Below are 20,937 nucleotides of genomic sequence, written 5' to 3'. Positions count from 1 at the left end.
GCCAACCCCAAGCATTCAGAAATCGTGAGTCAGCCCCCCCACCCCTAAAATCACGAGAATGGCTTAAAAATCATGATTTTTTTTTAAATGGTGGTTTTATTTGATTTCTGGGTTTTGAGCCTTTAGGGTTTGCATATTCAGGCACTTCTCTGCAAACACCAGGGCTGGAAACTTACTTAATGTTTTAAAAAGAAAGCTGAGGTTCTCATACATAGTCACATGACTCCAGGAGCCAGTGCTTTGAGAAACGCCCCCAGCATGGTGAGACTTGGGATAAAATCATGCTGAGTTGGCAACACTGAAGTGAGATAGATAGGGGCAAACTTCAAAGCAGGTGCAAGAGGGACAGAGCTTGGGGATAAAACAAAGCTGAAGACTCCATAGTGCCACTGGGCCAAAAAAGATGATGATTTTTTTCTTGCAGAAGAATAAAATGCCGCTATCCTAGGCTACCTAGCCAAAAGCACTTCTACCAGACAGAATCCTGTCCCCCTCTGGGCCGCAGTCTGATATTGCCAGGTCTGCAGCCCCGGCCTAGCTGGTGGTGATAAATTATCACCCCTGTTTCTGTTTCTATACAGAGAAGAACAAACACCCCCCCATGCTAGCAACCCACGGTCCTCTTGGCAGCCCCAGCTGTCCCCAAAGAAGCGAAGAAGAAGCAGCAGCTCCCATCCTCCTTGCTTCCCGAGCTTCTATTTCAGGGATCCACGGAACACACAATGGCTCCTCACACCTGTGTTGAGTATGTTAGTGCTCAGAGAACCAGTAATCTTCCCTGAAAATTAACTCTTCCCCATCTCCTCTGCTAGCGAGGGGAGGGGAGTGTCACCCCTTTACAACAGGTCAGCAGGGAGCCGGAACCCCAGCTGGAGAGCAAATATTTAAATAACCAACAGGTCTGAAATGCTAAAAGCAACCCAGCCCGCAAATCTACTTGGGGGCCAGATCCTCAGCTACTGCAGAATTCTTAGCTCCACTGAAGTCAAAGGTGTGGCGCCGTTTTACCGCAGTTCAGGGTCTGGCCCTGCATTAGCACATGCAGCTCTGTTGCCATTATTAAAAACTATACGTGTACCCAGCAGGGCCGGCTCCAGGTTTTCTGCCGCTCCAAGCAGGAAAAAAAAAAAAAAAGCCAATCGGCGGCACTTCGGCAGCAGCTCAATCGCGCCGCTCCATTCTTCGGCGGCACTTCGGCAGCGAGTCCTTCACTCCCTCTCTTCCTCTTCGGCGGCACTTCGGCAGCAGCTCAAAGAGGAAGAGAGAGACTGAGGGACCTGCCGACCAATTCCCGCCGAAGACCCGGACATGCTGCCCCACTAACGGATGGAATGCTGCCCCTTTGTATTGGCCGCCCCAAGCACCTGCTTCCTTGGCTGGTGCCTGGAGCCGGCCCTGGTACCCAGCTCCTACAGACGGAGAGCACCTCTGAAAATAATGCACAGAGCCCATCTGCCAGGCCGGGAGAGGAGAAACGGCGCCAGGACTTAGCCGCCAGGAAGGAATAAAGTGTCATTCAACGGGCCCATTGTAGGGAAAGTGCTTCAAAAATAGTTATGCAGAGCAGATTGCCAAGGTACATAGAGTCCAGCAAGGGGCACTGACTTCCCCGAGCCTAATGGGCCATTACTGTCTCAGTGAATTCTCTGGACAGCCTCGAAGCCTACGAGGACATCAGAGGAGAACGCTGGGCAAATTGGAAGCAGTTGAAACGGAAAACTCTTATCAAGTCAATGAGTCCGCGCTGACTCTGTGATTCCAGCCCAGCAACATATAAATAGTCCCTGGCCCAGTGTCACAAGGAGGGACACAAAAGGACAGATCCTCGGCTGGTGTTAGTCAGCCTAGTTCCATTGAATTCAATGGGGGCAGATCCCCTGTTGGTGTAAATCAGCATATCCCCACTGACTTCAATGGGGCAGATCCCCAGCTGGTGTGAATCAGCAAAGATCTATTTACACACACCGAGGACCTGGCCGAAAGAATTTTAATGTGTGTCTCTCTGTTAATAGCCTCCACTGTTGTTAGTAATAATGCTGTGCTTTGAAGTCTGTTTTATGCAAGCTAACAGATCCATCATGCATGCCAGCAGCAGACAGACAGCTAGAGAGAGCAGGACTCGGTCTAACCTTTTTCCCAGTTCATTGCGTCCCATCATACCAGGTGGAAGGATCCTCTTCTCCTTTGGCACCTGCAAAAGGGCAAAGCAACGGCTCCCTCACTGCCACAGATTCACATATAGAACCCAGAGGCAAAATAAACCCCAGCTATAATAAGTGTAGTCTAGTGGCTAAGGCCCTAGACTGGGACTCAGGTGTCTCAGGTTCGCTTCCCTCCTATCCCAAATTCTGTGTGAATTATGCCTCATTTTCCCTTCTCTACACTAAAGCAGTGCCCCACCTCCCAAGGGAGTTGTGTGGATCCAGATGTTCACAGTTGTGAGGTTCTCAGATACTCTGGTAATGGGGAGCCATATGAAGTACCTAAGGGCTTTGTTTACACTAGCACTTATGTCGTTAAAACTTTTGTCGCTCAGGGGTGTGAAAAAACAAACCGTCACCAGGAGCCGCACTCCTAGCGATGAAGCTACCGCCCCTCGTTGGAGGTGGTTTTATTTTGCTGCCGGGATCAAGAGCGGCTAGACAGCACGCCGTACAATGCGCCGTTGTAAGGTGCGCTGTGTAGACACAGCTTAAGATAAATCACTGAGCACACATGCAGCCTTCCCCAGGCTGCAGAGTGACAAGCTAACCATAGGCGCTGGCTCCGTGACTGCTCCAGGCCTGGAGGGAGCACCCACGGAAAAAAAAATATGCAGCACCCACCAGCCACAGCTGTTTGGCGGTGCTGCCAATCAGCTATTTGGCAGCACCCCTGATTAGCTAATCGGGGGCAACGGCAAACAGCTGATCGGGGGCTTGGGGAGGAGTTTGGGGGATGGTGGAGAGCAGCGAGCGGCAGGTGGAGGCCTTAGGGAGGGGGCAGAACTGGGGCAGGAAGAGGCGAAGCAAAGGGTGGGGCCCAGGGGAAGGGGCGGAGCGAAGGGCAGGGCCTAGGGGAAGGGGTGGAGTGAAGGGCAGGGCATGGGCGGGGCCTTGGGGGAAGGGGCGGAGTGGGGGTGGAGCACCCCAAGGGAAAACGAAATGGTGGTGCCTATGAGGGCTAACTGAGGGCACATGATGCCCACTAGGAACGTACCATGTAGTAGTCGTAGAGGAGGCTCAGGGCAGCCACGCTGTCGTCGTCTCCGTTCACCCTCATCATGGCCTTGGTGGCGGCTGTCAGGGGGTTCTCCAGGTAGCTTTTCCAGGCTTCGTCCTCATTGGTGTAGGAGAATTTCGGGAAGTTCATGCTGTCGTTCTTCAGGAAGCACACGGACCTGAAACTGAGCCAGCGAGGTGGGGGTGAAGGCAAACAGTCACGGGCAGGACGTTTCCCAGCGCTCCTTTCAATGGGCACAGAGCGAACGTGGGCTGGATTCTCAAAGGGGCCACTGAAACTCAGTGGGCGCCGGACGCCTACCTCCCCTCGGCTACTCTGGAAAGCTCATTTGCGGCTGCGTTTTGTGCAGTGTTAGGGCCACGGCCTGTCCTGACAGGAGCTATGAAGGGGAGCCAGGCAGGCGCCTTCTGCTGCAGCCATCCTGTTGGCCACAAGCGGATGCCTCAGCCCCAGCAGGGGCATGGCAGCACAGTGGAGCAGCCTTTGCTAACGCTTGACCGCTAGAGCATGCTGCCACCCGGACATCCCCACCCAGGGCACATCCTATGCCTGTGTGGGGTGGCACACGGGCTGCTTCGCACTCACTTCCTTTGACTCAGTGCAAAAGGGTAACGTGACAATGCGAGCTCGTTGTTTTTCACTTTTCACAACGCAGCAACAGGGGTCCGCGAGGAGGAGAAATGATCCGTGGGGAGCCGCGCCACGACAGGATGAATCCAAATCCCCATCCTGGTTTCCTGACTTTGTAAACTTTAACGTCAGTTCTCACATACGCTTTTTAAATCATTTTTTGACGTGATCGACAGAATTCCAGTTCCAGGGAGGAAACTCCACCGGCCAGATTGTGCTTCCCTTATGTACACTGAATAGTGCCCCGTCTGTGTTCTGCTCTTTCCATTTCCCCAGCTCTCTACATTCTGCCTCAATAGGCTCTCAGACACACAATTACCTTGCTGTGAGATACACACCTTGGGCACCTTTCCTTTCCTCTTGCAACCCATAGTATTATTCAGTAGATCAGAGCCAAAAATGTCTAGTTGTCCCTGTGCATTCTGCTCAGCTGGGCTGTAACCACTCAGAGGGGACGGGATGAGTAGCAGACCCAGCTTGCAGCACCTGCTGGGCCCAGTGGCATTTAACACCGCAGGGTCTGTTGATCATACCCCTGACATGCTGACAATCCACCCCTCCATCATCACCACTACAGCTGGTTGACATTTTTCATTTAAAACATTTTTTTGTTGACAAAAAATTGCTTTATATTTTAAAATCAAAATTCCACAGGAAATACCCATTTTCTATTAAATTGGGGGTAGGGGATTGGAAAAAAAAAAAAAACAAAAAAAAACCTCCTTCTCCCTGTTGAGAACTGGGACATTTTTTGACTGTCGGTTTTGCAACGAAAAAGTTAGTTAATAGGAAAATTCAGCTGGATTCTCATTCTGGGTGAAACTTCCAGGGGAAAAGTCATTTCTCAACCAGCACTTGTCACTGCTGATTTAGCCCCTCTATCGGGCCATCAGACCTTCTGTCAGTCCATAAGGAGTCCTAGGGTTTGACCTTCAGCGAGACATTGGTGGAGTCATTTTCAAACAAGTTTCCAGCTTTGTTCTCATGCCCCATCTGCACCTGCAAGACCCACTGTTGCTTATTCTAATGGTTTTCAACCCTTTGTCATCTGCGGACCCATAGAAATTTCAAATGGAGGCGCGGAGCCCTTTGGAAGTCTTAGACATAGTTTGCAGACCCTCAGGCCTCCGTGGACCACAAGTTAAAAGCCACTGGCTTATTCAAAGGGCTCTTGTGCTAGCCGAAGGGGGTGCAGGCTTCAGGAGCCCACTTTCACAGCCCTAGGGGTGACCAACCCAGCCAGACCCGTAGGCGCTACACAGCTCATTATTATTAACAACGGGTCCTTTCGGCTCCCTTTGGTTCTGCAATGCAGGAGATCACACAGGTGTCCTGAGAGAACTCTTCCCCCTACGGGCCAGGTGCTCAATGGCTGTTTCGGAGAAGGCAACCGGACCGGTGGGCCTGCATCCAAGGGCAGCATTTGGCCTGAATTAGCGTTGCTGCCTTTTGCTCCATCCCGTCTGGCAGCTCAGCTCTGGGATTGCAGGAAGAACAGGATGGTTTCAGAGGCCATGTCGGCACTAACCTCCCACTGCTGCAGCTCCACCAGTGGGAGCGCTGCTGAAGATGGTACACAGGCCTTTTCATCCTCAGATCCAGAGCCTGAGGTGTGGGGACACTAAAGGCCCAGATCCTCAACGGTATTTAGGCCCCTAATTTCTGTTGAAATCAACGGGCGTTAGGTGCCTAAATGCCTCTGAGGACGTGGGCCTAACTTTCCTCCAGTGGAGCTGCGGATGTAACAATCTAGCGGCGCCCAGTTCCCAGAACAGCCCTGCTCAGAACCACCCTGGGAGAAGAAGCTGCCTGTGCTGCTCTTTGCTCATGTCACACGCTGGCCCCATATTTTTGCAGGCAGCCCCCACCTGCCCAGCTGCTGGTATAACGGAGATGCTGCGTTTGCGCTTCACTTCCTCGCCCTCGCCGGCTGGGCTGATGCTCTAACCTTGGTTTCACTCGGTACGTGAAACTGCACCAGGTGTTGGGCGAGTTTCGTTGTCTCTGGCAGTTCTCACGCAGCCTTCCCTCCCCTTCAGTGCTGCTCTGCCGGTCTCTAAGGAGAGGAGCCCGGGGTGACTCAGATTTCATGGCTGTCGCCGGGGCTGTTCAATCCTGTCTGGGCAGGAATCCTCACCTGTTCTCAACCCAATCTGCTCAAGGAAGAACAGTCAGCAGCACAGTCAACTCTGGGGGGTGAGACTCAATTCCGATCGCTTGGGATCAGCGGAAAGAAACGCACCGTGGAAAGACGAAACAGCAAGGCGCAGAGGAGGTTAGAAAAGCACCTCTGTTCAAATGAGAAATGGGTTGGAACCAGTACCCCAGATCCAAACCCTCTTACACGTTGGGAAAGCATCTGGATCCAGACCCTTTGGCTCCCCTGCGCCACCATGAACGCCTGTGCAAAGGGATTTCACAGCAGGTGTGCAATGCCACTGAATCAGAGTGGTACCATTTTTACACCTGCTTTGCATTCCAAGGAGCAAGGCAGAGGGAGAATCAGATTCCGCAATCTTTGCAGCTTGTGCCCAGCTCTAGTCCACGACAGGTAAAAGTTCCAAAAATGCCTTAGGAGCCTAAGCCCCATTTTTTAAGTGATGGGTACTTAGAGGTGAAAGTCACTTTTTTATTTTTTATTTTTTTTAAACTTTCCATTAAGGCCAAATTACAAGAAACCGTTGACACACCACATCGTACACTGCCTATGCAGGGTCAGGGGTTCAAAGGACCTGGCTAACGGTTCCGTCTTGCTGGCTGGGGAGTCTTTCTCTGAGCATGCTAAAAAGGGCGACTTTTGAAAATGTTACCACACGTCCGTGGCACAACAGTGGTTTACACCAGTTGAGGATCCGGCCAACAACGACATTTCTGGGGCCCATATTTCTTCTCTCTCATTTGCTTTCCAGCTCAGAGGCGTGGTGTTGATATGGTTCTGGCTGAGAGGTGCTGGTGACAGCATGGATCAGTGTACTAAAAGCCTGCCATTCAATGCCCTTTGTTTACTGATAACTGAAACAATGGAAACCACCAAAGTCTGGACCAGCATGGGCAGCAACTGGGCCATGTTGGCTTAAGGCTGATAATGGCTTAAGGCTGGGTAATGTTTGTGGCGTGTGTGTGTGTGTGTGTGTGTGTGTGTGTGTGTGTGTGTGTGTGTGTGTGTGTGTGTGTGTGTGTGACAGAGGCAGAAGCACCAGAACAGATCGAGGGTATGTCTACACTGCAGCTGGGTGTGCAATTCCCAGATCAGACAGACGTACGCACAGACGCTGGGCTCAAACTAGCCTGCTACAGAAAGCAGTGGGGCCACAGCAGCACGGGCTAGCAACCTGAGGACACACATAAGATCTTGGATGAGGTTGTGCTCAGGCAACTGTGCCAAGCTGCCGCAGCTACTCTACTATTTTTAGTTCACTAGCTTGAGCAGAGCTAGCACAGGTCCGTTGTCTCTCAATGCCAGCGTAAACATACCCAGAGCAAGAAGCGGCTAAGAAAGCCAAGGATACAGCCAGAACAAGCATGGCCCTGAGAAAAGCCTAGTGAGAGACAGAGCTTTTGGGTTAAGTGCTGGCTGGAAAGGGCTTGGAATTGTGAGCAAAGAAACTCTCTCCAGTTGTTTGGTTCCTCCTGTGTTCAGGGAAGCAGGACTTTGTACTTCTTTGTAATTAAAAAGGACTCCATCGAAGACACCTGACTCCATCATGAATTTCTCCTCCTTACGGAGGCAACCCAAAGGACGCTGAATTTTGGCCAGACACTCAGGTCAAAAGGGGTAACAGTATAATCCGAAGCTGATTTTTCTAACCATCGCTGATACAAAGTCAACCTTGGATCTGAAACAGCAGAGATCCTTCCAGCTCTTACCCTCCGTTGAAAAGGATCTGCAGTCAGAACTCGCCTGACAGTTCTGTGGATGATGTGTCAGGCAGAACAGAATCCAGCTCGCTCTCCCAGCTGTGGGGGGGGGGGGGGGGAAGGGAGATCAGCAGGGTTAACTAAAACCTTGTCTACACTGCAAATGTTTTGCCCATATAGCTACACCAGCAGAGACCCCGAGTGTAGATGCAGCATATGTGGACAGAAGGAGCAACACCCCCTTCCCAAATGAAAGTAGCTATCCCAACGGAAGCACTCTTCTGTCAGCATAGTTGCACCTACACTGGGGTTTTTGTCAGCATCACTATTTTGGCTAGGGACTGTGTTTTTTCCACACCCTTGACCACTATAGCTATGCTGACAATACTCTGCAATGTACAGGTGGCCTCATATACAAAACCACGGGCTTGGGCTAGGAGAGAAGCAGATGTGTCATCCAGGGAGCAGGTGCCATTTTTAGGGTCACTTTTCTGCCTTTTGGCGCGCTTGGCTGCAATATCCCATCATGCCTTGCTGCTGCGGTTACTATGGGCTGTCTCCAGCCCTGCACCACAACCTCTGTAAATCTGGGTGCAGGAAAGAGATGAGCTTGATCCAAAACCCCAGATCCAAACACCCATGAACTTTGGATCCAGTTCCACTCCAACTGCCACCCTCGAAGGCCCACACCCTCCTTGTTGCATTTGTCAAGCTAACGCTGAGCCCAGTGCAAACGGTCTCCTTTCTGTTTGGTAAAACAAACTTTCCTTTTACAAGCTGCTGCCTTTGTGTGGCCCTCAGACTAAAAGGGATCAGCTATTGAAACAAACACACGGGACGGAGGGCGTCTCTCCCAGTGTGTGCAGAGAGCTGTCCCGGCTGAGCAAAGCAGTGCCTGATTTTTGTGCAGTCTCTTTGTTTCCAAACCGTTTAGAGTCTGCCACCGAGTGACCCCCTGCCCCAACCCACTCAGTGACGGCTCCATCGTCCCCCTTTTATTTCCAGGTACTATCCCAATGGCCGGGAATAAACACTGGGGGCTATGCTGAGACAGGAAGATATGCCCAAAGGGGGCGAGATGGAACGAGCAGCCAAGTGGGGAAAAAACCCTGCGTTTATTTTCCCTTCTGTTGTGTTAGAGGTTTGTTTTGCATGCGTTTCTCCTCCCCGTTGTCTGCCTTTCTGTCCGCACCCTGGTAGCCCATTACAGCTGCTGCATAAATATGGGTCACGTCAGATGCTCATGGCTGTACAGTACATGGTGAGCATACAGCCAATGGTGAGCGTCCAAAGCTCCAGCACAGAGATCTGGGTCTAGCCGTCTGCCAGATTATTCACCTTGGGGCTGCCATTCAGCCATGCTGTACCCCAGGGCCCGGACAGCCACAAGACTGGCCTTTTGGCTGGAGTAACCTTGTTCCTCCCATTCAAAGGTCCAGTGCTACAGCAACCTACGCCAACAAGGGGACTGGGAAGGGATCAGCATCCCGGCTTACAGAGCAGGCGGCATAAAGAGCATCGGTGAAGCACGCCTGCTTCTGGAGGCATGCAGGTTTCCCCCAGTCGTGAGCAAGGCCCAGCAAGCCGGGCTCCCTCAGAGCAGAACAGCACCCTCTGAAACGAGCGAAGAGCAGAGCTGCTGGAGACGAACCTCCGCTCTGATTCCATCCCTGCTTGTGAGCGTTTGGATAAAATAATAATAATTAACAACTACATTGAGAGGCAAAGCTCCGATCCAGCCTTTTGTCAAGCATGCAGCCACAAAGAAACACACCCAGGCACACGTGCAATCCACAGACACACACACAGAAAGAGACAGACACTTACAACAGGTTACAAAGTAGCAGCCGTGTTAGTCTGTATCTGCAAAAAGAACAGGAGTACTTGTGGCACCTTAGAGACTAACAAATTTATTTCAGCATAAGCTTTCGTGGGCTACAGCTCAACGCATACAAACGAATGATGACAGTTTATCCCTGTATTTTTACAGTTGCCAAGTATGCACTTAGCACCGATGTGTTACTCTCTGACACAGAGAGTTTCCTTCCCCAGCACAATCCGCTTAGAGCATGTTTCCAACTGGGGCAGTTTAGTGCAGCAATTAGAAATTCCCCACTCTGCCTCCTAGCTCCCATGTGGACTCTCAGAGAAGACAACCTTTCCCTCTTGCCTCTGGGAATGGGCACCCCAAGCGCCGTGTGCGTGTGGAAGAGTAGCTGACCCCAGGGACGCGCCAGCCCAGACACAGCGCAGGCGTACGTGTGAGATCAGGCAGTGAAGAAGGGAGGGGCAGGCGGAAAGGAAAGGGGCAGGTGGAAAACGTGTTGTGATCTCGAGTGAAGAAACGTGAACGGTGCCAGCGGGAGCTGAAGGCGCTCGGCACCTCTCAGGATGGGCCTTCAGTGGAGCAGGATCTAAGAAAGGAAAGGCCTGGCACACCCAGCATGCGGGAGGGAAGAGGGCAGGGCCCTGCTGCGGGGGCAGCCAAAAGGAATAAACAGGCTAGTGGGATGTGCTCCGGGTAAGCCCAGGCTCAGATTAGCCATAGCCCCGCTGACCCACCCACGCCTCCTTTCGCTGTAAAGTCACAACAGCTGATGGGCCTGATCCAAGTCTTTCCCCTGGGCAGTCCCTACCTGTCTAATATAGCAGGGCATCACATGCTCCCCGGCCCTGCTGGGTGTTTGTAGCTCAGAATCATTTTGTGTTTTGCCCTTCTCCAGCCCATTCTCCCTCCACCCCCTAGGAGCTAGCTCATTATCACCGGTAGGGAAACTGAGCCATTGGGAATTTTGTTAAGTGACTTTCCCAAGGTCACCCAACTAATCAGTGGCAGACCTGGGGCTAGAACCCAGGAGTCCTGATTCCTACTCCTACCAGACATTTCCTCCTTTTCTCACATGAGAGGAGCTATATAGAGCGATTCCATAGCCTAGTGACAGAGCTGCGGGCACATCTTACTTGCTAACACTATTACTGAGGTCACCATACAAAGTACCAGCAGCAAGCCATCAAATCACCAACTACCTGATCCGAGTCAACACAACAAAACTACACATGTTCTTTAAATCCCTTTCGAAAAGATCTAATCTGAGTCCACCAAACAAGCTCTCTGGTTCGTTAACATTTCTGCCAAATACCCGTGTCTTGTTTTATTTATTTAATTAATTATAACATCTTACTATTTGATACTAAACACCACCTCATCACATGCGCTAAGGACATTTTCTTGTATACAGTAATTGCTAGAAGATATTTCATAAATAATTCTATTTTAAAAAGAACCCTACAAATCCATAGAATTGAAGCTTCAATGAAATAAGACAGAGTCCAGGACATTAAACCAAGGAAATAGCTCACAGTTAAGGAGCTTTCCAGAAGTGACCAGTGATTTTGTGTGCCTGTTTTTCAGGGCCCAAACTGATGTTTGTAAGAACCTGATTTTCAGAAGGGGCTGAGCACTCATCCTTTGAAAATAAGGTTCCTTTAAGATGCCTCTAATTGGGCACCCAAGATCAGTAGGCACTTTTGAAAATCTGGGTTTGAACCTCTGCTGACTGTCTCTCTCTTATTCATATTCATTATAGACAGATAAATATACAACCCTGAAGGATGGATTGAGAGACAGAGAGATCCTCATGTTAAGATACACACACATTCTGTATTAATGATGAGGGGGCTGGAGCACATGACTTATGAGGAGAGGCTGAGGGAACTGGATTGTTTAGTCTGCAGAAGAGAAGAATGAGGGGGGATTTGATAGCTGCTTTCAACTACCTGAAAGGGGGTTCCAAAGAGGATGGATCTAGACTGTTCTCAGTGGTGGCAGATGACAGAACAAGGAGTAATGGTCTCAAGTTGCAGTGGGGAAGGTTTAGGTTGGATATTAGGGGGGGAAAAATTTCACTAAGAGGGTGGTGAAGCACTGGAATGGGTTACCTAGGGAGGTGGTGGAATCTCCTTCCTTAGGGGTTTTTAAGGTCAGGCTTGACAAAGCCCTGACTGGCATGGTTTAGTTGGGAATTGGTCCTGCTTTGAGCAGGGGGTTGGACTAGATGACCTCCTGAGGTCCCTTCCAACCCTGATATTCAATGATTCTATGATTACCAACTCCAAGCATTCAAAAATCGCAAGAATCCTCCCAAATCACAAGATTGGCTTAAAAATCATGAGATTTTAAAAATATAGAGTTCTGAGTGTTTTTTATAGGCATTCTCATTTTGGAGCATTTAGGCATCACATTCTCAAACTTAACAGGAGTACTTGTGGCACCTTAGAGACTAACAAATTTATTAGAGCATAAGCTTTCGTGGGCTACTTATGCTCTAATAAATTTGTTAGTCTCTAAGGTGCCACAAGTACTCCTGTTATTTTTGCGGATACAGACTAACACGGCTGCTACTCTAAAATTCTCAAACTTATCTCTGCAACCAGAAGGGCTAGAAGCTTACTTCTTTTTTAAATGAAAACTGAGATTCTCACATATTCACCTGACTCTAGGAACTGGGACTTTAAGGGAAAAAAACCCACCAAATATATTCTCACAATAATAATCATGAGAATTGGCACAAGTGGATTCACAATCTTTCACACAAAAGTGAATGTTTTTGACAGCTCTTCAGATGACCTGGGTTTAATCCAGTAATTAATTAATTTATTTATTATGTATATTGTGATAGCTGACTGAGATCAAGGCCCCATTCTGTTCTAATCAGGTTCCTATTCCACCCTCATCACCATAGCATTCAAGGACTTTGAGTGACATGACCAGTTCCTGAAGTCAGGTGAATTTGTGAGAATCTCAGCTTTCATTTTAAAGAAGTACAGTAGTAAGAATAGCAAAGGCACAGAGAGGCTAAGTGACTTGTCCAGGGTCACACAGGAAGTCAGTGGCAGAGCTGGAACTTGAATCCAGGTGTGTCTGTCTGTCTCTCTCTCTCTCTCTCACACACACACACACACACGCTACAATTACCCATGTATCTTTCTTTTTCCTCCTTCCTTCCCTTCCTGTTTTTACTTCCTCTCTGGACGCCAGCTTTCCTCTCTTTCCTGTATTTCCCTTTCCTTCCTCCACCTTCAATTCTCTCCCCAACCCCTCTCTTTTTTTCTCCTCATAGGTAAGTTACACGTTGGCCTGGCTTGGGCTACCATCATCCCTTCCTGAATGGCCTTTTCCAGAAGCCCAACTGGTAGCTGGTAAGGTTTCCCAAAGTGGCCCGTACACGCTGGGACACAAGGATCTCCCGTGAGCAGGTCTCCCCCATGCTGGGAAAATCTTTCTTCATTTAATCAACGAATGTCATGATATTTTTCAAATAATGTATCTGTCGAACGAATATGATTCACCCAGTTCTAGGTGTAACACAATTCAACCACCCGTTTCCTGGAGACGGCATCATGGACGCCAAAGACAGAACAAGGACAACGAACAAGAGCTTGGCCACTAACAGTATGTCGACCAGTGTCATCTCATTGTTTCCTTGTGCTCTCCGCCTGTCTGTATCCCCCTGTTGTCTCGTCTTATACTGAGATTGTATAAGGGACTGTCTGTTTGCTCCGTGTTTGCAATGGTGTCCTGATCCATAATTAGAACTCGTAGGCACGAGCATGATACAAATAAATAACAATAATAATCATAAACAATGGAGCTTAACCTCTGAGCCCATTGAGAATCATGCATTGGAGATGGGATTTAGTCTGAATTTGATCACTAGCTAATTAAGTCAAATTGGGGAATATTTTTTCAATTGTGTACCATGAGCATAATTGTCCTTGAGTGTTAAGTCTATGAGGACTTCGGGCTCTGATCCTGAATGAACACCATGCAAATCAACAGAACTTAAGCACGTGCTTAAGTGCTATGTTGAATCGGGTCCAAGCGCAGAATATACATTTTAGTGCTTTTTTGGATGATCGTTTTGATGATCAAAATTCCAAAGAGTGGCTCTCACAATACAGAACCAGATCCTCAGCTGGTGTAAAGAGTCTTAGCTCTGTTGACTACGCTGGAGCTGTGCTGATTTATGCCAACTGGGAACCTGATCCACAATATATAAAGAGAGATACTGTAGAAACGTCGATTGAACATTGCTCTGACTCTAGGGTTTACTCGGAATGGGGCTAGTTCCTTTACCGTGCATTGTGTTGCAGTTATTTGGGTTTTTAATTTACAAATCTCTCGCTACATAATTTTATAAAACCAAAACCCACGGTTTGCTTGAAAATATACGTTGCTGCCGGTACGGTTAGCCCTTCTCTGCTTTACAGCCAGGTTTTAATAAAGGGCTTTAACTTTTCATTCACCAGGAGCATAACTCAAGTTTTAATAACACACCTTGTGCATGACAAAAATTTGCTTCTGGCGATCATGGTTTCGACCACAAAACCACAGCTGGGAGTAGCTCTTGGTTAACTCTTTCAAAGCCACATGCTGCAGCGGTGCCGTGTTATACACCTGCTCAACAGAGACGGCTGGGTACGTTAAAATGTTCTTATTTATATCATATGTGAAAAGGCTCATCTCCCTTGCCAAATTGGCCCCTTTCCAGCCCTTCTTTGTGCTGAAAATTGCTATGGAGGAAGAGGGGGTCCTTGTCATTTTGGGCCAGATCTTCAACTGGTGCATAGCTCCACTGGGAGTTTTTCACCTTCCTCTGCAGCATGGGGCACAGGTCACTAGTGTAATGGTGGATTCTCGGGAACTTGACATCTTTAAATCATGATTTGAGGATGTCAGTAACTCAGCCAGAGGTGAGGGGTCCGTTACAGGAGTGGGTGGGTGAGGTTCTGTGGCCTGCGATGTGCAGGAGGTTAAGACTAGACGATCATGATGGTCCCTTATGGCCTTAGAGTCTATGAGTCAATACAGCTGCGCTGATTTACACCAGTTCAGGATGTGGCCCTTCCCCTCTGTGTCTTTGAAAAGTGTGTCACAGGCGTGTGGTGATGGGGAGAGGATGCACACCGGAAAGGACCATGTGAAAGAGCTTGAGTCGTGCTAGCTGGACTCACCACTATCCTCTTCAGAACCGGGCTGCCACCCTTTAAGTGCTTGGTCCTGAGATGCCAAGAGCCCTCCTCTCCCCTTGACCTCCATGGAGTTACACCATGGATGAATGTGGCCCAATGGGATTAACCCATCGTTAAGAAGTTCACCCTCTATAGCAAATCTTCCACAGGTTCCTCTCATTCAGTGACCCAGCTTTCTCCTATCTCTGTGGTGGAGCCAGAAGCCAAAGGCTGCACTTGATGTCTGAGAATGTTTCACGGATGACTTTGATGTCACACTGTTCTAGGGTTACCAGATAGCAACAGGGGAAAAATAGAACAGGGGGTGGGGGGTAATAGGTGCCTAAATAAGAAAAGTCCCAAAAAACAGGACTGTCCCTTTAAAAACGGGACATCTGGTCACCCTATGCTGTTCCCATCTCCCTTATCTCCCCCTGCATGGCCCCAGGGGTATTTTCAGCTCCAGGTACTCCAGGCCCATTGTCCTCTTAAATTGTTTCTCTCTAGAGTCGCCTGCAATTATTGGCTCCCCCTGCCCACATGCAGTGCACGACAGGGCATCAGCACACTGGGGCTTGAAATGTAGCTTCCAACTGCCTGAGCTCTTGAGCCAAACTTTGTGGTATCTGTGGGCTAATAAGTGAAGCTGAAGTCTCCCAAGGTCTGGAAAACTATCCACAAGCTTACGCAGTAGGAAAGTTTTCAGCTCACATGGATTCAGTTAGCGGCCGGGGGCCTTTTACCTGATCTGCAGGCAACTAGACAAGGCAACAAACAAGAGCTGGAGACCAGATAGCAACCTCCGCATTTTTATCAATCACAAAGGAGATGCAGCTCTCCCCAATTCCCTTTGTTTCATCTGAAGGACATGGGGAGGGGGGTTAACAGTCCGTTAGTAAGAGAGGGGTCAAGCAACCATGTAATTCGCTAGGTAACATAATCCCACTGCTCCATAATCAGTAGAAAAATCTAATAAATCTAATTCTGTGTGTGTGTGTGTGTGTGTACACGCACACACACAAAATATAGTATTTAGGGAACAAGCCATATGACCTAGCTAAATAAAAATCAAAACAACTTTAAACTACCCAAAGAGTTCAAAAGGGGAAAAATTAAGACACTTTCTTTACTCAGGCCTGTAGCAATGTGTGTGTGTATATATATATAATAATAATTAGCACTTCACATCTGCACTGTCCTTTACAATCATTAACAAATTAATTCCCAATACCTCTGGGAGGCAGGTCAATCTCTCTGTGTGTAAAATTATACACATTTTTTAAATGCACATTTCCAAAGCTCCATATATATCTTCTCTATATACATTACATTCTATATATACACACATGCGCACACATACAGAAATATATATATATATATATATCCTCTTCGACTTCAGTTGGACTATCCATTTGATTAAGGGAAGCAGAATTTGGTCTCCTACTTATCCCATTCCCCTATATCGGTCCTATCTCTACCACATAATTTCATACCAATGGGCCCATTAATTATAAAACTCATCCTTTGCCTACAGTGCCATGGTCCCTTGGCTGTTGGTCCGTGTGCTACCCAAAATGCATATTAACAGTACAAAGTATTTTGAATCCCAAACATTTAGGAGTTCAAGTTTTGGAGGAACAGCTACTTGTCTATGAAAAACTGCATTACAATATACTTGTCTGAATACTTTTTTCCTCCCCAAAAATCAAAATAAATGGGTCCACATCCATGTCTAAGGCCTTGATAAAATCTATTTATTTAAAAGAACCCAGAAACTTTTCCAGGACTGATTATTGATTTATTTGGGGAACCTTCTAATTAAAAAATACTCCATCAATTGTACCATAGGTTGGATTTTTTTTGTTTCAGGGCAAAGGAGAGGAATTTCTGAGGTGAATCCTTGTATGTCAAATTTCAGTCTAGGGGGAAAATTTAATATCACAATTTTAAAGAGAGGTTTGCTTTTTTTTTAATGGCAGTAATGACTGATTCGTAACAAGTGCAACACTGGGTTACTGTAGAATAGAAAGACAAAAGCCCCGTTTCACTTTTTTAGCTTCATTTGTAAATAGCTAGATAGGCAGATTAAACCTGTGGAGTCTAATTCATTCACACCAGAAGTACTTAAATCCTGCCTCAGATGAAATATTTAGGGGATTAGTTAAATTAAATAAAAAATGATCTACTTACTCAAGTTCATTAGACATGTTTCCCTGGGTTTCCAAATCTTTGCAGACAGCAAATTCTGATGACTTCTCTCCTCTAGTACCTGCTAACTACAGACATGGCCTGTGAAGTGAAGTGTTTGATTTATGTTGAGGTTTTTGTGTACAGGTATTTTGCTGACAGGTAGGTTCCCCAGAGTTCAGCCACTGATTGGCTGATGAGACAGGTGCCATGGGACAGGTACACCTTAAACAGGTGCAGCTGTTAACCCTTTGTGTGCTGAACCAAGTAGAAATGTGGAGGAGGCATCTACCTGTTTCTAAAGAGGAGGGGGGAAGGAAGGAGGAAAAACCCTCCAGGGAAAAGGTATGACAAAAGTAGGAGTGGATTCATTTATTCATTTATGTGATAATTAGTTTCACACTCACATTCAGTATCGGGAATGCATTTCATACGCTGCAGAGCCAAACCGGAGCATCTGTCTTTCTCATGAAGCCAGGGACTGATTTGCTGTGTCTATTTAGAAGCACTCAGATACACACACATACACACACACACATTAAATTAAGCTTCATATTTTCCTGTCAATTTTTGAAAGACACAATCATTTTACTTACACATTAACCCTGGGCTCCCCTTTCCTCGCCTCCTCTAGTCGTCCTTCCCATAAGGTCACTGGTGTTTTTTTCCTCTTCAATGAACCTCTTTTAAAAATGTTACTTTACTAGGTGTCAGCACCCCTCTACAGCACATGGCCTCCAACGTCAGAACACACCGGATCAGGGGATCTTTCCATTGGCTTTGCTGGGCCCGCTAGGGAACAAGAGTTCTGGAATAACCTTTCCATGTACGGTTCATGCATTGCTGTCCTGTTTTCTGAACTAATAACGACAGCACTGCTCCAGCACACACACAGGAAGGCAAAGGGTAGCCCAGGAATAATGCCGCTTTACCACAAGGCTTCCCTGGCAATAACTCTGTAGCAACTTGGTTGTAAATAGCCAAAAGGTTTATGCAATAAAAGAAAACTCATTGAGGATTCGAACGCTCCCATTCTCGCCGGATAGTTTCTGTCATCCGTGTTGCAAGGAGCAGGCAAAGGATGGGCTCAGTGTGTGACTCATGTTGGCTGGGCATGGAAGGCAGGCGAGGATTCCAGGAGACGTGTTGGTGCAAGCCTGAAAAAGAAAAAGAAAGAAGGAAAAAACGTTTCACGTCTCCCTTTCTCACTCCATCCTGCCTGTTTATCGGCTCGCATGAGCAGGTGAATAAAACAAGGGAGCAAGATTGGTTGCCATACCCCAGTGTGTGTGTGTGGGGATGGGGCTCAAGGCTCCCACTAGGTGCAGAGGACAATACCTGGTCTGACCCTTGCTCAACTTGTCCTGGAATTCAGCAGCCTTGGCTGTGCGGGGACTTTCAGGACCCAGGCCTGCGCAAGCCATTATCTATTGTCTTCCATTCCATTTTAAAAGCTCCTACCTGCCTCAGAACTTGAATGTGAATGAAAGGGGGGGGGGGCAGCCTAGTGAATGAAAGATGGGGGAGCCTAGAGCGCCAGCTGTAAGAGTAGGTTTGTGAGCCAGTGCTTGGGAACCACCATAACAGAGGATGACCCACCATTCAACCAACATGATGCTCCTTAGTGAGATGAGTCGGTGTTGAAATGTCTGGGTAACCCCTGCCTCCGGAACGAAACGTGGTAACCTGCCCCGCCCAGGGAAGGGATGCAATGTCCAAAGGGTAATCCCCACCTTATAATGGCCTTGAATCGGGCCCAGGATTGGTGTCTAGCACCACTGGGGAGAATGTGAGGAGAGGGGAAAAGAAAAACGCCTCTCCTAACTGACCCATGGACAGCAGCGGCAAAGCTGGATTGGTGGCATTGTCCAATCAAATGTTTTCTGATTGGGACTCCAAATACAGAAATAATGTTGCTCAATGATCAGTGCTGAGGTCCTGGGCGGTTTTCCTTCATCCAGACCCGCTTAAAGCCAGCAATGGTGCAATTCACATGCCAAACCAGACCGGGGTGCAGTGGGGTTTCTCAGCTCACGGGAAGTCCCAAGAGCAGCACCAACTCATCAGAGGATTTGTCGAGGTCTTTCTGGCTTGCTAGAGAGAAGGACCCATTAGGTGCTGGAGTTGAAGCAGCAGCAGTGGCAGTGAGAGAGAGAACAGACACTGCTAAGGGAATTGGCTGGAGATCTGGCTGCAGATGGCAGCCTCTGACCAGAGCTTTCTGCCAAACAACTGGCCAGGTACAGAGAGAGAGTGCAGAGGAAGCTGGGAATGTGGAGTGGGGCCACTCGGTTGGCAGGGGAATGGGCTCCACGTAGGTTATACCCGCACATGGAGGCCAGGTCCGGGGTTGCTTGCTACCACCCATTGTTTTATTGCCAGGGTGGCATGTAGCCATGAGGCATCGGCCATGACGACGTAAAGGGTGTCTCTGCAGGAGGTGGCAATGATAGAAACACCGGTGTGGACCCAGGCCACCAAGTTCACCTGACTTACCGATCTTGGAGTCAGGCTTGGAGCGTTGCCTGAGATGCTGGCGTGCAGAACGTGCCCTGGGAACCCTTTGCCTCTTGTTGTCTCTACTCCAGTTCTCTCGGGCTGTCACAGCTCACAGGAAGCTGAAGCTGAGGTAGCCAGTACTACTACTGGGGCTGTCCAACAGACTGACCGAGGTCCTGGCTCAGGCTGGTGGCCGGTAGCAGTGGTGCTACCCGCGCTGAGCTGCTCCGCTGCACCAGGCATCCTGCTGAAAGACAGTCAAGTCACCTCGTGAAACAGAGCAGAGCTGTGATCATCGCAACCCAATGCTCCAGCGAGCCCAAACCCTGGGGTCTCAAAGTGGCGGCTTCTTTGTCTCATTTTTATTACTTTTGGCCTTTAGCGATCGCTTTTCCCGTAACTTTGTTGTAATTAAAACAGACCCTGACTTTTTCCAGCCTGTAGCCTAGGGCAGTGGGCTACAGAGAGGAGACCTCGCCAGCTACAGAACACGCACACAGACCACTTCATCCACACGTGCACTCACATACACACATCACACGCAGATGCATGAATACATACAGGCATGCAGACCTACACATGTACACAGAGACACACACATACACAGTGTGCATGGCCACAGCTCAGGCTCTGGCAGGTACAACTGCTTGTGCCATTAAATCAGCACCTCTGCAAGCAGCACTGGGGCGTCCTCCTAGCCTACGCAGTATTCACATCTAGGTGAAGGTCACAGAAAAAGCCAACACCTTTGTGCTGGCATATTTGGTAGCTTGGGGTGCCCAGCGACCCCCACCTTTATGTGCAAATGCCAGTTTGTGCACGTGGTGAAAGCTGAACTTACAGGTGCTGCCGATGCATTTGTAGAGGCCTGTTGAAAATGTGGCTCAGTGTGTTTGACTCTTCTTCCTTCACATCACAGATGTTCCTCATAATATGATGTTACTCTCTGCGCCTTTCATGCCTTTAATCCAAGGCTGTCAGCATGCTTCACAAACACTCAACCAATGCTCACAACCCCCATTGAGACAGGGAAGCATTATTATCCCCATTGGACAGATGGGGAAACTGAGGCATGGCATGGTTACGCTTACACAGCAAGTAAGTGGCAGAGCTGGGAATAGAACCCAGAACTCCTGATTTTAAGCACTGCCCCCTTTTCTAACTGCTTGATCCCCGGAATTAGTGTATATATTAGAAAAGAGGAAGAGTTTATATGTAATGAGACCACCTAGCTCTTAGATAAAACTTTGCATCAGTAGATCTCAAAGTGCCTTACAAAGCAGGTCAGTATCATTATCTCCATTTTACAGGTAGGGAAACTGAGAGGTGACATGACTTGCCCATGGTCGCCCACCAGCAAAGCGAGGACTAGAACCAAGCTCTTCTGAAGCCCAGTCCAGAGCGCTAGACCCTAGGCTGCACTATCTATAGACGGGGAGTGCAGTCAGCACTGTGCTACTCCAAGACACACTCTAGCTGCTGACAGAGGTGAGACCACCCCTACCCCACCTTTTTCATAATTTTGGGCAC

At 48.4% G+C, this 20,937-nt stretch overlaps 1 protein-coding gene across 1 annotated transcript in view; it reads right to left on the bottom strand.

The window, feature by feature from the left end:
• Positions 1-3,378, bottom strand: part of GRHL3 (grainyhead like transcription factor 3) — a 30,719-nt gene extending 27,341 nt beyond the window's left edge. The window contains exons 1-2 of the mRNA XM_065421710.1: positions 3,199-3,378; positions 2,130-2,191 (exon numbers count right to left, since the gene is read on the bottom strand). Of these exons, the coding sequence (XP_065277782.1) occupies positions 2,130-2,191; positions 3,199-3,351 (215 nt within the window). The 5' untranslated portion in view covers positions 3,352-3,378. The remainder of the gene's footprint in view (positions 1-2,129; positions 2,192-3,198) is intronic.
• Positions 3,379-20,937: the final 17,559 nt, after the last annotated feature.

Source organism: Emys orbicularis, chromosome 23, assembly GCF_028017835.1.
Source record: "Emys orbicularis isolate rEmyOrb1 chromosome 23, rEmyOrb1.hap1, whole genome shotgun sequence".
Lineage (NCBI taxonomy): Eukaryota > Metazoa > Chordata > Testudines > Emydidae > Emys > Emys orbicularis.
Note: the sequence above shows the minus strand (reverse complement) of the source record. Positions and strands in the feature narration are given on the sequence as shown.